Raw genomic sequence first — 16003 nt, 5'->3', positions numbered from 1 at the left:
TGGAGCTGTCTGCCCCGCTGCAGCAGGTGGCATATCTGACTGTGTGCAGTGGCCAGACCCCATGCTTGCTCACACACCCATCACCATTCCGTGCCTGACTTGCCCTTGGCAGGCATGAGAACCAGGCCAGTAGCGTGAGCCAATCACAGCCTGCCAAGTGGAGTGGGTGAAATAAGCCTGGTGTAAAACTCGGGCAAAGATGCCACTGGTCACAAAGGTTTCCAGCCAGAAAAACGGCACCCCAAAGATCCTGCAACAATATGACATCCTTCCTATTGCCTTTGATATTATAGCATAACTACAAAGAGAATTATTTTACAAAATATTCAGGGGCTCTATCAGCTTTGCCAGGGAGTATTCTTAATCCTTTGACATTCAAATTTTCCCTTTGGAAGCACCTATTGTGCCATCCTCATTATTGATTTTCTCTTCTTCAATTTTAAATTATCTAATTCTGTCAGCTCTGTGTTTGTCAATGGATTTGCTAGTAATTCTCCCGCATTAATTTCAAAGATAACATGAAATGCTGAAACTTCCATAAAATTTGCAATTTCACTTTATGTCTGCATTATATTAACATTGACAGGTTGACCTAACATTGACAGGGATAAACCTCAACATTAAGTTGAACATCAAAGGATATCTGAATAGAGGTTATCTTTCATCAAAGTCAGGCCACTATTAAACAGCACTCAACAAATGACTCTTACACCGCCAACAATGTCAGTCTCATGAAGTTCTGTGAAAATAATTCCTTAAATAGGTGAATGGAGGAAAATATTTAACATTTAGTACACCAAAAAAAACTTCTAATAAGAACCAAGGGGAAATAACCTTTGAGTACCACCAATAGTGACACAAACTCATAATCAAAGGACAGAAACCCTTCCATTGGAGACATCTGAAAACAGATCTAGAAAAAGATAAACTAACATAAGTGAAGAACTTAAAATAGTACCTTTAGAAACATGGTAATAACTTTCTTCTCTTTCCTCCACAGCAATATAGTGTGCAAATAACAACAACAAAACACATCTTTTATTTAAAAAAAAAATTGAAATTACCTAAAGGTCTCTAGATAAAAGTTCTCAAGTTTAGTCTCAACAATATACCTATCTGCCATGCATACACATCACATTACAGCTATATTTTGAGGATAACCTAAAGGATTAGAGGAATCCACATAAGGAAAATAAAAAATAATAACTCTACTCTTCACTAAATTATGACTGATGTTCCATATTTGGATAGAACACAAAACAACAAATAATAAGTCAAGCAAGAAATAGAACTTATCATATCACTCTTTTGTCTATCAGAGACTAGAAAGTAAAAAAGGAAATAACTTACCTCTATACCAAAGATTCCTCTGTCACGCCCATACAATTTCATCTGTTCTGGAAAATGCTGAAAAGCATTTATGTAAGGAATATGGTCTTCTTCAACAAATCTGTATTTTTAAAAAGAAAAAGGTTTAACGAGAGCTACATACTGATATAGCAGAGTAAATGCTTTAAGAAAATCTCTTAATTCACAGACAAGATAAGAATTAGTTAAGCATATTCTATTTCCCACGTTTTTAAGGATAATAAATCTGATCATATCTATTATTCTCTTTACCCATATGTTGGCCTATTCAGCCAATTACTGAATGATTCTCTTAAGCTCCTGACTAAATAAATATGTCTAAGAAGGACTGGGCACAGTGGCACATGCTTGTACCCCTAGCTATTTGGGAGGCGGCAGCAGTAAGACTGCTTGAGCCCTGGAGTTTGAGGTTACAGTGAGCCATGATCACGCCACCGCACTTCAACCTGGGCAAGAGTGAGATCCTGTGTTTAAAAATAAAAATAAAAAAGGGTCCAGCTGGGCACAGTGGCTCATGCCTGTAATCCTAGCACTTTGGGAGGCTAAGGCGGGCGGATCACAAGGTCAGGAGTTCAAGACCAGCCTGGCCAATATGGTGAAACCCCATCTCTATTAAAAATACAAAAATTAGCTAGGTGTGGTGGCGTATGCCTGTCGTCCCAGCTACTCGGGAGGCTGAGGCAGAAGAATCGCTTGAAACCGGGGGGCGGAGGTTGCAGTGAGCTAAGATAACGCCACTGCACTCCAGCCTGGGCGACAGAGCGAGACTCAGTCTCAAAATAAAAAAAGTGTCCAAGAAGTGTGTATCCTACTTGTTAGTTCACCACCAGGCTTTCCAACATGGCATTCCCTGTATCCCTAGCTCCCCTCACGTGATAGGCTCCTACTCATAAATCACTCCTGCAAGGAGGTCTACCTTGATCCCCATTTTCTGTGAGAGCCTACCTCCCTTGTCTACCCTTCTGTCTCCAATACCTACAATAGTGCATGTTAGATGTTTGTTGCTGAAAGAACCATTAAGGGTAGGGACCTTGCCTGTTTGCTCACCACTCCACCCCAATGCCTGGTATACAGTGGATTAAATATTTTGAGTCAATTATTGAGTTTGAAGAAAATAACACATATACATAAGTAGACAAATATATTTATTTACAATTCATTAATTTAACAATTTATTGAATATATATCCAGTACTGTTCTAGGCTGCAGGGAAACGGCAGTGAACAAAACAGAAAAACATTCTTGTTCCTATGGAGTTTTATTCTAGTGAGAAAAGAAAGATACAAAACAGATAAGTAAAATCTATAGTATGTTAGGTAGAGTGAAATGTTAAGGAGAAAAATAAAGGAGAACTAAGAATGAGAAATGGGGGTCTTGCGATCATGTCAAATATATATATATACCTATATATAAGATATTTAAAATAAGAAAATTAAGGAAAGTGAGCTAAATATAGGAATAAGTATAAAAACTGCATTGCCTTGAAGACTTTGCTATTGCTAGAGCTGGGCTGACATTTGGCTTTCAGCTTTGTAGCACTTAAAGGACAAAACTGATTCAACTTTTTTTTTTTAAGATGGAGTCTCACTCTGTCGCCCAGGCTGGAATGCAGTGGCCTGGTCTCAGCTCACTGCAGCCTCCACCTCCTGGGTTCAAGTGATTTTCCTGCCTCATCCTCCCGATTAGCTAGAATTAGTTATAGGCACCCACCACCATGCCTGGCTAATTTTTGTATTTTTAGTAGGGACAGGGTTTCACCAGGTTGGTGATCCGCCTGATTAGCCTCCCACAGTGCTGGAATTACAGAAGTGAGCCACCAGGCCCAGCCTCAACTTTAATTTCAAATTAAAAATGTGCTTTAATTTTTAGCCTACTGAAAGTTGAGATGAAATATTTATATAAAAATGGTGTTAAAGCTTCCCCAGGTAAGTTTTTATTAGTATATTTAGTTTATATAAGAGTATTTATGTGTAGTAATCAGTATTTGTATTATTTTGAAATTATATTTTTGGTTTAATATTATTTTATATACAAGATGTAACGTGTATCTGTCACTTTTTAAACTACCTAATATTCCACTATGTTAATGTGCTCATTATTTATGTAGTCTTCACTATGTGATAACACATGCCAGGACTGTGTGAAGTGTTAGGAGTCTGCAGAGAGAAGTAAGAGATGAAGGGTCCTCCGCACTCCCACCCTAATAGGTCAAACAGCCTGTACATGAGTCAGCAGAGGCACTGTCTCAAGCAGCACAACAGAGGCATAGTCAGATCCATAGGAGCAGAAGAAATGAGACCTGCCTAGGGGAAGCAGAAATATCCGCAAAGAGCAGGTGTTTGGCATCTGGAGTTCTAACAGTTTTTTTCACCATTTATAAACAGTTTTGCTCTTAGCCTCATTCAAAGTTTTTTTCTTTTTAACTTTGAATTTCCTTTTAGAAAAGTATTTATTTCCCTCCTCCCCAGACAAAAACAAAAACAAAAATAAAACAAAAAAAAGCTGCTTACTCAAAGTTCTGAACAATCTATTTCCCTTCCTAGGTATTATCAACTGGTTCTCTAGATCAGTCCAGGAAGTTGATAGAAAAATTGGCATAGATTAAAAGCATCTCATATGCCTCTCCTGACCAACAGACTTTAGCCCTGTCCCCTGGAAACACTGTCTCTACTTATAATTATGTAATTTTCCGAAGTTTCAATCTATGAAGGGTTGGAAATTTAATAAACTCATCCTTCATCTAAGATCACTGAAAAAGCACTGAATTAGAGTTAAGTCGTGTCTACCTGTAAAACAGATCCTGAATCCGGTCACCATTACCACTGCCATAATCCAAGCCACCATCTCTTGCCTGGAGGATAGCAAAAGACCACCTGGTCTCCATGCTTCCACTCTTCCCTTCCTAGAACTCATTTTCCACAGCTGCCTGAATGATCTTTAAAAAACATCAATTGGATTGTATCTCTCCTGCTGCAACCTTCCAGGGGCTTACTGTCACACTTAAAACCTGGAGTCCACCTGGGTATGAGGTTTCCTTCCGGAGTGATGTGTCCTGAAAACAGGAGACTGCACAGCTTTGTAAACTTTGAAAACATTTTGAAAACCACTGAATTGTGTGTGTGTGTGTGTATATATATATATATATATAATTATTATTTTTTTTCTTTGAGATGGAGTCTCGCTCTGTCGCCCAGGCTGGAGTCCAGTGGCGTGATCTGCTCACTGCAAGCTCCGCCACCTCCCAGGTTCACGCCATTCTCCTACCTCAGCCTCCTGAGAAGCTAGGACTACAGGCGCCCGCCACCACGCCTGGCTAATTTTTTTTTTTTTTTTTAGTAGAGATGGGGTTTCACTGTGTTTGCCAGGATGGTCTCGATCTCCTCACCTCATGATCTGCCCGCCTCAGCCTCCCAAAGTGCTGGGATTACAGGCGTAAGCCACCGTGCCCGGCCTGAATTGTATATTGTTAAATGGTGAATTTTATTATTATATAATTTATACCTCAATTTTTAAAAATCCAAATTCCTAACTTGTTTTACAAAGACAGATATCTGCCTCTGATGATCTGTTCACTCTCATCCTCCTACTCTGCCTTAGAATTCTGACTCCAGTCACACTAGCTCTCCTCTGCTCCTTCATCACACGGCTCTTGCTTTAGGGCTTGGTAAAAGCAACCTCCCTCTACCTGGAATGCCAGTACAGCAGTCCCCACTCATCCTCTTTTTTGTGTTGCATGGTTTCATAAGTGTTAAATTGTATGCCATTCTAAAGAGCATGATGAAATATTACGTCATCTCTCTCTGACCCATGTGAGACGCGAATCCTCTCTTTGTCCAGCACAGCCAAGCTGTAGGCGCCACCCAGCCAAGAGTTACTCGTAGTTCACTGGCTCATTCTCAGATCTACTGTCAGAGTGTTGCAGTGCTTGCATTCAAGTACCCCTTATATTTTACTTAATAACAGCCTCAAAGCTCAAGAGTAGTAGTACCAGTACACTGTAATAATTATTCTATTTTATTATTAATGTCTTACTATGCCTACCTTACAAATTAAACTTTATCACAGGAATGTATGCACAGGAAAAAACACAGTGTGTATAGGGTTCCATGCTATCTACATTCTCGGGCATCCAATGTCTTGGAATACATCCTCTGTGGTAAGTGAGGTCTATCGTACTCTTGATATTCACACTGGCTCTATTTTCATTTAAGGTGCAGAGTAAATGCCACCTTCTTGGTGAGGCCTTCCCAAATAACCAATCTAGAGTAGCTATCCAGTCATTTTCTATCACACCATCCTATTTCAACTTTCTGAATAGCCTTTCCCTGTCTGATCCTTTTCTTACTTATCAGGTTGATGCAAAAGTAATTGTGGTTTTTGCCATTAACCTCAATGATCTTTGCACCAACCATACTTATGTGTTTATCTGTATCCTCCTCTGGTCTTGAAATTCATGACAGCAAGGACTGGACCTATATGATTCACAACTGCATCATAAGGGTCTAGATGCCAGAACACCACCTGCATATAGTCGATATTCAATACAAATTCACAGAATGAATAAATGCTGGCTATTTTTATTTATTAATGCCATTATTGCTAGGTAGGCAGGGTCCTTTACAGGCTATTTGCAGGGTAATTAATTTATGCTAAGGACTGTGGATGCTACTAGAGGACTTAAAAAGGGAGTGACATGCACAGTGTTAAGGTATGTGGGTACTTTGGCCAGGCTAATAACGTACTCCCTTAAAACCAGTGTTCTTTAAATATTTTTTCAAAGTTTGGCAGTGGTTCTTAAACTTTACCATCAATAAGAATCCCCTGGGTCAGGCATGGTGGCTCACGCCACAATCCCAACATTTTGGGAGGCCAAGGTAGGAGGCTTGCTTGAGGCTAGAAGTTTGAGACCAACTTGGGCAACATCACAAGACCCCATCTCTACAAAAAAATAAAAATAAACAATTAAAAAAAAAAAAATCCCCTGAAGGGCTTATTTTAAAGCAGAGATTACCAGGTCCTACCCCAAGGTTTCTGATTCAGAAGGTGTAGGAGAGGTCTAAGAATTCACATTTCTAACCAGTTCCCAGGTGATACTGAAGCTGTAAGTCAGAAGGCCACATTTTGAGACCTTATGACTTAGAGCTCTTTCTGGGAGAAAAGCAAAGAAAGAATATGGTGACAGTCTCTTCTCCTATTGCCCCAAGCAACTAGGCTCTGTTCCCAAACTTGTATATTCCACAGGGCAAAACAAAAGCCCTCCAGCTAACTAGATTTAATCTCCTTGAAGGCATTTTAGAATTCCCGCTGGTGAGGGAGGAGAGGGAAAGAGAGAGAAGAGAAAAGAGTGAGGGAGAGAAGATGGGTGGGTAGTATCTTACCTCTGTTCTTTCAACCACATATAATATTCTCCCTGAGAAGAATTCCAAGTAAATATGACTTTCTCCATCTTGTTAGACTTCTAGGAGAGTTCTGTTAGCCCCTTAGAGATTGTCCTGGGTAGGAGGGCTAGCCCCTTCATCCAGCTCTAATGACATGATTAGATTTATGTTTTTGTAAGATCCTTCTGGTTATCAGGAGGAAAATGGACAGAAATGACACAAGATTACAGACACAGAGCTCAGCTGGGAGACTGTTAAGCAATCCAAATGAGGGTAAAGAGGACAGAGAGAGAGGGAATGCAGAGAAGAATGGTTTTTTGAGTTTTTGGACATATAATTGAGTGGACATAAAGACCAACAGTGTACACAGAGGGGCAAGAGTCAAGGATGATCCCTAGGCTTCTGGATAGGATTCAACAGGGTGGATGGCATTTACTAAGAAAGAGAACACTGGAGAAGGAGCTGGATCAAGGAGACAGATGATGAACCTCTAGACATGCTGATTCTGAGATACCATAAAGACATCTAAGTAGCTGTGTCCAGCAGGCAGCTGTATATATGAATCTATGGGTCTGGCCCTCAGTAGACAAGTCTGGGCTAGAGATATAAATTTGAGAGTCATCAGCATATAGTGGTAATTAAAGCCTTGGGAAAAGATGAGATCACCCAATGGGGGCATACAAAGAGAGATCAGGTTTTTAAATTAACAGTAAAATTCACTGAATCATGGGCTATCTGCTTGCAGAGTTAATCAGACCTGAGGAAAGCGTTTTTATTTGGTTGATGTGGCCAAATTCAAAGGCACTATCATCATTTACTGGAGGCATTATATTTAATCAAAGGGGCTGTGCCAATAATGATGATGATGGTGGTGATGATGAAAACAAAAACAATAATGACTAGCATTGAGCTCTTATTATGTGCCAGACACTGCTCTAAGTGCTTTCCATGTAGCACTAATTATTGAAAGTAGTTACAACCCTATGAGGCAGTTATTATTATTAGCCCCATTTTACCAATGAGGAAACAAAAGCAGAGAGAAATTAAATGACTTACTCAAGGTCATATAATAAATAAGTGGCAGAGCCAGGATTCAAACCCAGCAGTTTGGTTCATAATTTGTGCTCTTAAACGCACTCTACACATTGATTAAACCCAAATGTTACTATTCAGAACACATATAAAGCAAGGAGAAAAAAATCAGCACATTAACAATTTTGGCACATCTATTAAATGAGAAATTCTTACATTAACCAAAACACTCTGTAGATTACCCTGAAAAATATAAACGCTTACTATCTGGATAACACATCCTTTCAACAGTTTTGTCTTCAACTTTTCCTTATAAACACAGACCACCTATATTTTAGCTCTTAACACCAACATATGGTTTTGTATAACTATGAATAACCATTTTGCTAATGTAAAGATCATGTTTATCTTTTCTTAGAAATGAAAAATATTTACTAATATTACTCAAGTACTTAAATGTCACTTTTCTCTTCAAAAGATTAGATACTTAATTTTCCAACAGCCCATGTGTGATAAGTACTATAATTTCTACTACATAAATAAGAAAATCAAGATGAATTACTAGCCCAGAGGGGATTACATTTCCAAATTAGAATTCAGGCTACTCAACCTTTCCAGTTCCTTCCTCAAGTTAGGCCTTCTTATAAAAATCAAAATATCCAAAGTTTGTCTACTTAGTTCATGTAGTAACCAGCAAAAAACATTATCACACAAGAGGTCTAGCTAACCTCAAAAGATCTGAAAGTGTTATTGCTTCTCTCTGCCAAAGTAAGGACAAATAACAGAAGGCAAGTGTCTGTGGCACGGTCATCTTCACAACTCCTTTCTCCTTTCGTTGTGAGTATTCAACTCCATCCAGAGATCCAGAGCAGACAGATGTTTCTTAGGAGATAAATGGAGATTTTTAAAAATCCAGGTAACTACTTGGATAACAAAAGAAAAACAACAAAAAATCTAAACAGGCATTTTAAATACTGACATGGTTTGGCTGTGTCCCCACCCAAATCTCATCTTGAACTGTAGTCCTCATAATTCCCACGTGTCATGGGAGGGACCTGGTGGGAAGTAACTGAATCACGGGGGCAGGATTTTTCCATGCTGTTCTCATCAGAGTGAATAAACCTCACGAAATCTGATAGTTTTATAAAGGGTAGTTCCCCTGCACACGCTCATCTTGCCTGCCACCATGTTAGATGTGCCTTTGCTCCTTCTTCACCTTCTACCATGATTGTGAGGCACCCCCAGTCATGTGGAACTGTGAGTCCATTAAACTTATTTTTCTGTATAAATGACCCAGTCTCGGGTATTTCTTCATAGCAGTAAGAAAATAGAGTAACACAAATATCTTAAAACTAGTTATAAAACCTTTACGAAGAGCCATTTGGCAATAAAGAATAATGAAGGACTAGAATAAAATCAGCCAAAAATGTAATCATGGGGTATCTGTGGGAGTGGGATGGGACAGGATTCTAAAGAGGGATTTGAGCCAGGCATGGTGGCTCACACCTGTAATCCTAGCACTTTGGGAGGCCAAGGTGGGCAGATCACTTGAGGTCAGGAGTTCGAAACCAGCCTGGTCAACATGGTGAAACCTCGTCTCTACTAAAAATACAAAAAATTAGCCGGGTGTGGTGGTGGATGCCTATAATCCCAGCTACTCGGGAGGCTGAGACAGGAGAATTGCTTGAACCTGAGAGGTGGAGGTTGCAGTGAGTCGAGATCGCGCCATTGCACTCCAGCCTGGGTAACGAAGCGAGACTCCAGTCTCAAAAATAAAAAAATTTAAAAAATTAAAAAAAGGATTTGAACTGTTTGATCTTTTTAATAGTGAACATAAACAATTTTTTAAATAAAGGAAAGGATATGCAATTACAATGCACAGCAAAAGATGTGTAACTGCTTTGACTCTGGCCTCAAATCCCAAGTCCCCTTCTCTACAAGGCCTCTCCAAAACTCCAAAACTTAGCTAGAGCAGCACCTCCTCCTATCCCCATCCTCCAAGTATCCTCTACCATATGACATTATGGTATCTTCATTCATTCACCAGATGCTTATTCATCTCATTCTTTGTGCCACTCTTCCATGTCTCAGGAAATGACAAGTGAACAATGTCTCATCTCTCTTAGAACCTATATTCTAGTAATGGGAGACAGACCAATAAACAAACAAGAAATACAATTGGCAGAGCCAGGTGCCATGGTGTGCACCTGTAATCCCAGCTACTAGGGAAGATGAGACAGGAGGATCACTTGAGCCCAAGAATGCGAGACTAGCCTGGGCAACACAGAGAGACCCTAACTCAAAAAAACAACAACAACAACAACAACAAAACAAACAAACAACAACAACAACAAAAAATTACAATTGACAGATAGTGATGCTACATAGAAAAATAGCAATGCAGAGTCATATAAAGTGATGGGAAGGGAAGAGAGATGTGCTATTTTATATGGAAGTCAGAGAAACCTCACTGAGAAGGTGACATTTGAGCAGAGACCTGAATTAATTCAGAAAGTAAGTCTTAAGGATGTTGGGAAGAATACCAAGTATATTAGCAGGAGTGAACTGCAGGAACAGCAAAAAGGCCAGTGTAGTGACAGCATCATGGGATGCTACAAAATACAGTTTCTACATAAATCTGCCACGGTAGTGTGGCCTCCCCAGCCATGTGGAACTGTGAGTCCATTAAACCTCTTTTTCTTTATAAGAACAGAAATCTCTGAGGGAAAGTAGCAGGAATGATACTGAAGAGAGAGTAAGAACTATATTATGTAGAATTTTGTAGGTCATGATTTGTACTTTGGATTTTATTCTAAGTATAAGAAGTTTCTGGAGAGTTTTAAAACATGGAAACAACAGGACCTCGTTTATGTATGAGGTCACTCCAGCTGCTGTGGGAAGAATGGAGTTATGGGAGGGCAGGAGTAGAAATGGAAGACTACTCTTCCAGGAAAGCCATGACTGGTACTTGGACTGGAGTTAGGTAGCATTGCAGCTAGTGAGAAATGGTTGGGTTCTAGACAGATTTTAAAGGCCGAGTCAAAGGATTTGCTGCTAGATTGGATGTGAAGCATGAGAGAAAAGGAGAAAACAAGTATGATTCTGAGGTTGTTGGCCTGAGCAACAAGTAGAACGCACTGTCATTTACCAAGACAAGGAAGATGGCAAAAACAAAACAAAACAAAACAAAACAAAAATCAGGTTTGATGAGCAAAATCACAATGTCAGAATTATATGTGTTGGCCAGGCGCGGTGGCTTATGCCTGTACTCCCAGTACTCTGGGAGGCTGAGGCAGGCAGATCACGAGGTCAGGAGATCGAGACCATCCTGGCTAACACAGTGAAACCCCGTCTCTACCAAAAATATAAAAAATTAGCTGGGCGTGGTGGCAGGCGCCTGTAGTCCCAGCTACTTGGAAGGCTGAGGCAGGAGAACGGCGTGAACCCAAGAGGCGGAGCTTGCAGTGAGGTGAGATAGCGCCACTGCAGTCCAGCCTGGGCGAAAGAGCGAGACTCCCTCACAACAACAACAACAACAACAACAACAACAACAACAACAAAAAAGAATTACATGTGTTAAATACATCAATAGAAATGTTGAGTCAGCAGCTGAATGTAAGAATCTACACTTTGGAGGAGAGGTGGGACTAGAGATACGAATTTTAGTTTCAGCATATAGTTGGTGGTTGGTTGAAGCTATGGTATTAGGTGAAGTCACATAAGGAGTAAGGGTAGATAAAGAAGCAGGACTAGGAATGACCCTGAGAATCTACGCTTTCTTAAACAAACTCTCAAAATCACTCCTCAAAATCCCTTTCTCCAAATTCTGTAAGTCCTTTCTTCATGGCACTTATCAGCAACTAAAATGTTCTTTATTTGGTCATTTATTGCCTATCTTCTCCTACTACAATATAAACACCTTGAAGGCGGACGGTCTTGCCACCATATTACGTCCCAGTGCCCAGAACAGTCTCTAGCACAGAGTAGAAACCCAATGTGCAAATAGGCCCAACAGTTCTACTTTGAAGATTTCATCTCAGTGAAATGATTTGAAAGCCATGCAAAGGTTTAGGATCAAGGAATGTTGTCACAGCACTGTTTATAATATAAAAAAAATTTAGATCAACCTAAATGCCAGCAATAGAAGTTTAATTAAATAATTCCATGCAATGGTATAATACAAAACAATATCCATAATACTTTTAGATCAGTGGTTCTCAAAGTATACTCCTGGACCAGCAGTATTAGTATCACCTGAGAACCTAATGGAAATGCAAATTACTGAGGTTTAACAAGCTCTTCCGTTGATTCCGATGGATGCTGAAGTTTAAGGACCATCAGTTTTAAATGAATATATAAAGTCACAGATTTCCATAAAACAAATGTGTGTGCGTACACATACACGATTTTTTGTATATTCCTTATAATATGTAAGGACTTCCAGTTAAGGTGGCAAATTGAAAACACATGTTAGCCTCTGCGCTCTCCTGCTACAACAATTATAAAGATAATTTTTGAAACACGTAAACCTGAGGACAACATGAAAAAGGTGACAAGAACAATAAAATTTTAGAAGACAGAAAGCATACAGATAGGTGATTACTGGCTTAGCAGTCCTGAGAAAGCTAGATTCAAAGCTAGCAGTAGGGAATGCCACAAAGCAGTTTTCACTGGGGATCCCTAAAGAAGGCTCAGGAATTGCAGACACTCACCCCTAGAAACTGGATGAAGCCAGGCCTAACACCAGGATGACTGCTTAAAATCCAAATTAAGAAGCAGTTAGACATCCAGATTCTCTTTTTTTTTAGACGGAGTCTCACTCGGTTGCCCAGGCTGGCGTGCAGTGGTGTGATCTCAGCTCACCACAACCTCCAACTCCCGGGTTCAAGCCACTCTCCTGCCTCAGCCTCCTGAGTAGCTGGGACTACAGGCGGGCGCCACCATGCCCATCTATAATTTTTTGTATTTTAGTAGAGATGGAGTTTCACCATGTTGGCCAGGATGGTCTCAATCTCCTGCCCTCGTGATTCACCTGCCTTGGCCTCCCAAAGTGGTGGGATTACAGGCGTGATCCACCACGCCCAGCCAGACATCCAGATTCTTATCCCATATCCATGCAGCCAAGTGATGCCCCTCCCTAGTCTTGGCCAAAAACTGGAAATTTCTTCTCCAGAGAGAAGGGTCTCTAGAATAAGGCATGCCAGTCACATGCACCGTCAAGAAGTGAAAACAGGAGGCGTAAGTGAAAGTTTACATACTGAATACTAAAACAATCCTCCATTCCCCTCGGGCCTTCTTCTTCCTAACCAGTTCCCAGAACAGTGACAGCCAGGATTACAAACCTGCCAAACAGAAGACTCAAAGAGATTTCTCTGAGGAATCTGATCAGTTCTGGGGGGAAAGATTTAAAGATGATAATGCTGGGGTTCACTGAGAAAATAACCCTGCATACAGAGCACAGCTGATAAGTCTCACCGTGGAAACAAAGCCGCCTATCAACGTTTTAGTCTCCATGGTTAAGTACGAATAGCTATCTTAGGCTCACTAAACATTTAAAGCCTTTCATACAAAAAGCAGAGGCCAAAAAAATCAAGTCGGGGTGAAATATCATTAATATTCTCTGTGAAATAAAAGATGCTCCACAAAAATGAGAAGGTAATCCAGGAAAGCAGAAATGGCATGTGGAAAATAAAAAATTCCAACAAAAGAAAAATGATAGAATCTCAGGATGGTGGTAAAGAGAGATCCTGGCTAGGCGGCGGTGGCTCATGCCTATAATCCCAGCACTTGGGGAGACCAAGGTGGGCGTATCACAAGGTCAGGAGATCGAGACCATCCTGGCTAACACGGTGAAACCCAGTCTCTACTAAAAATACAAAAAAAATTAGCCGGGCATGGTGGTGGGCACCTGTAGTCCCAGCTACTCAGGAGGCTGAGATAGGAAAATGGTGCGAACCTGGGAGGGGGAGCTTGCAGTGAGCCAAGATCGCACCACTGCACTCCAGCCTGGGCAACAGAGCAAGACGCCATCTCAAAAAAAACAATACAAAACAAAAAAAAAAAACCAGAGAGATCCTGAAGTCAGCCAGGCCACAGGTCTAGAGACATCATTCTAGATCAGAGCAGATCAGAGGCTCCAGGGAGACTTCTTTCAGAAGATGAAATTGATAGAATATGTAAGGTATTAAGAGATTATAAGAACTGGGAGGAAGTGTGGAGATACATTACTAATAGATTAGTGATAAACAGAAAACTAAGTAAATAACAATGATCAACTCTAAGAAAACCACAGGATATACAGAAAAAGTAATCGCAGTAAGCTATATGGCTCAGTCTAAATAATGTTTATACATTTATAATAATTTAAGCAGTAAATACTGATCTAGTAAAAAATTACAGTAATTATATTGGGAAGAGAGAGAATGAGAAATGTACACTCATGTACTGGTGACTATGTGAAGATAAGGGACAGTGAGGAATGTGTGAAAGAGCTAAAATGGAATCCAATAGCTAATATCCCAAACCAGAAATCAAGATGTAATACTAGAAGCATGTGATACAGAAATACGGAAGTTACAAAAGAGTTGAAAATGAATGCCTTTTGGGAATAGGACATTAGCTGAAGGTAGACTACAAATTTTATTTTTTTTTAAGACAGGGTCTTGCTCTGTCGGCCAGGCTAGAGGGCAGTGGCATGATCACGGCGCACTGCAGCCTCGACCTCCGGGCTCAAGCAGTCCTGCAACCTCAGCCGCCTGAGTAGCCGGGACCATAGGCGTGCACCACCATGCCTAGCTAATTTTTTTATTTTTTGAGGGATGGAGGTCTCGCTATGTTGCCCAGGCTGGTCTTGAACTCCTGGGTTCAACTGATCCTTCCTCTTTGGTCTCCCAAAATGCTGGGATTACAATAGGTGTAGTCCATGGCCATGACTGGTGGACTACAACTTTAACCAATTTTTTATTTTTGCAATTTTTTATAACAAGATTTATGGAATGATTTGTAGAATTTTGATTTAAAAATTTAAAGAATGAAGAAATAATTCAAATTTTTACAAAAACCAAATAAACTCCCTATACATACATGAAGAAAAACTTTCTGGAATGATCTACAATAGCAGTAGTGGTAATTTCTGGTGGGGACAGTAACTGGTGATTTCATTTTCTTTGTGACTATCTGCATTTTATAGTTTTATACTGAGTTTCATTAATAATTACTTTTTTTTTTTGAGATAGAGTCTTGCTCTGTCACCTACACTGGAGTGCAGTGGTGTAATCTTGGCTCACTAAAACCTCTGCCTCCCGGTTCAAGCAATTCTGCCTCAGCCTCCCAAGAAGCTGGGACTACAGGTGCGCACCACCATGCCTAGTTAATTTTTGTATTTTTAGTAGAGATGGGGTTTCACCATGTTGGCCAGGCTGGTCTTGAACTCCTGACCTCAAGTGATCTGCTCACCTCAGCCTCCCACACTCCTGGGATTACAGGTGTGAGCCATTGCGCCCGGTCAATGATTACTTTTACTGTAAAAACTAAAAGAAAGCTCTAGGGATCATCATTTACAAAAAAACAAGCAGGCCAGGCGTGGTGGCTCATGCCTGTAATCCTAGTGCTTTGGGAGGCCGAGGCGGGCCGATCACGAGGTCAGGAGTTCAAGACCAGCCTGACCAACACGGTGAAACCCCGTCTCTACTAAAAATACAAAAATTAGCCAGGTGTTGTGGTGCATGCTTGTAATCCCAGCTACTCAGGAGGCTGAGGCAGGAGAATTATGTGAAACTGGGAGGCGGAGGTTGCAGTTGAGTCAAAATTGCGCCACTGCACTCCAGCCTGGGTGACAGAACCAGACTCCATCTCCAAAAACCAAAAACAAAACCAGAAACAAATAAGCAAACAAAACTGTTAAACATAGGTGAACAAAACAATCATGATGCTTTAAAGGGAGATAATATATTTTTTTAAAAAGGTTCAATGGTTTTACAGTCACGGTCTTCTGGGACTATTTGAGCTCAGGCCTCTCTGAAAAGGTGGAGAAGAAAACTCTAGAAATTCCTTGTTGCCCAATTAGTCAATGATCCTAACACTTTACACAAAAAGTAACTTATTTGATATCCATGTCACTGTGCAGTCCAGTAACAGATGTGGATAAACTGATAAAGGAATTCTTAATCTTTGGAGGGCAAGGAATGTTTGTCGAAAATTTTATATAACTACACTTAACCCGGATA

General features: G+C 40.3%; 1 protein-coding gene across 1 annotated transcript in view; it reads right to left on the bottom strand.

The window, feature by feature from the left end:
- Nucleotides 1-16003, bottom strand: part of LOC115894178 (TATA box-binding protein-associated factor RNA polymerase I subunit B-like) — a 61248-nt gene that overhangs the window by 26429 nt on the left and 18816 nt on the right. The window contains exons 7-8 of the mRNA XM_030920526.1: nt 8507-8660; nt 1351-1450 (exon numbers count right to left, since the gene is read on the bottom strand). Of these exons, the coding sequence (XP_030776386.1) occupies nt 1351-1450; nt 8507-8660 (254 nt within the window). The remainder of the gene's footprint in view (nt 1-1350; nt 1451-8506; nt 8661-16003) is intronic.

Source organism: Rhinopithecus roxellana, chromosome 17 (assembly GCF_007565055.1).
Source record: "Rhinopithecus roxellana isolate Shanxi Qingling chromosome 17, ASM756505v1, whole genome shotgun sequence".
Taxonomy (NCBI): Eukaryota; Metazoa; Chordata; class Mammalia; order Primates; family Cercopithecidae; genus Rhinopithecus; species Rhinopithecus roxellana.
The sequence above is the reverse complement of the archived record's forward strand: the minus strand, read 5'-3'. Positions and strand labels throughout refer to the sequence as shown.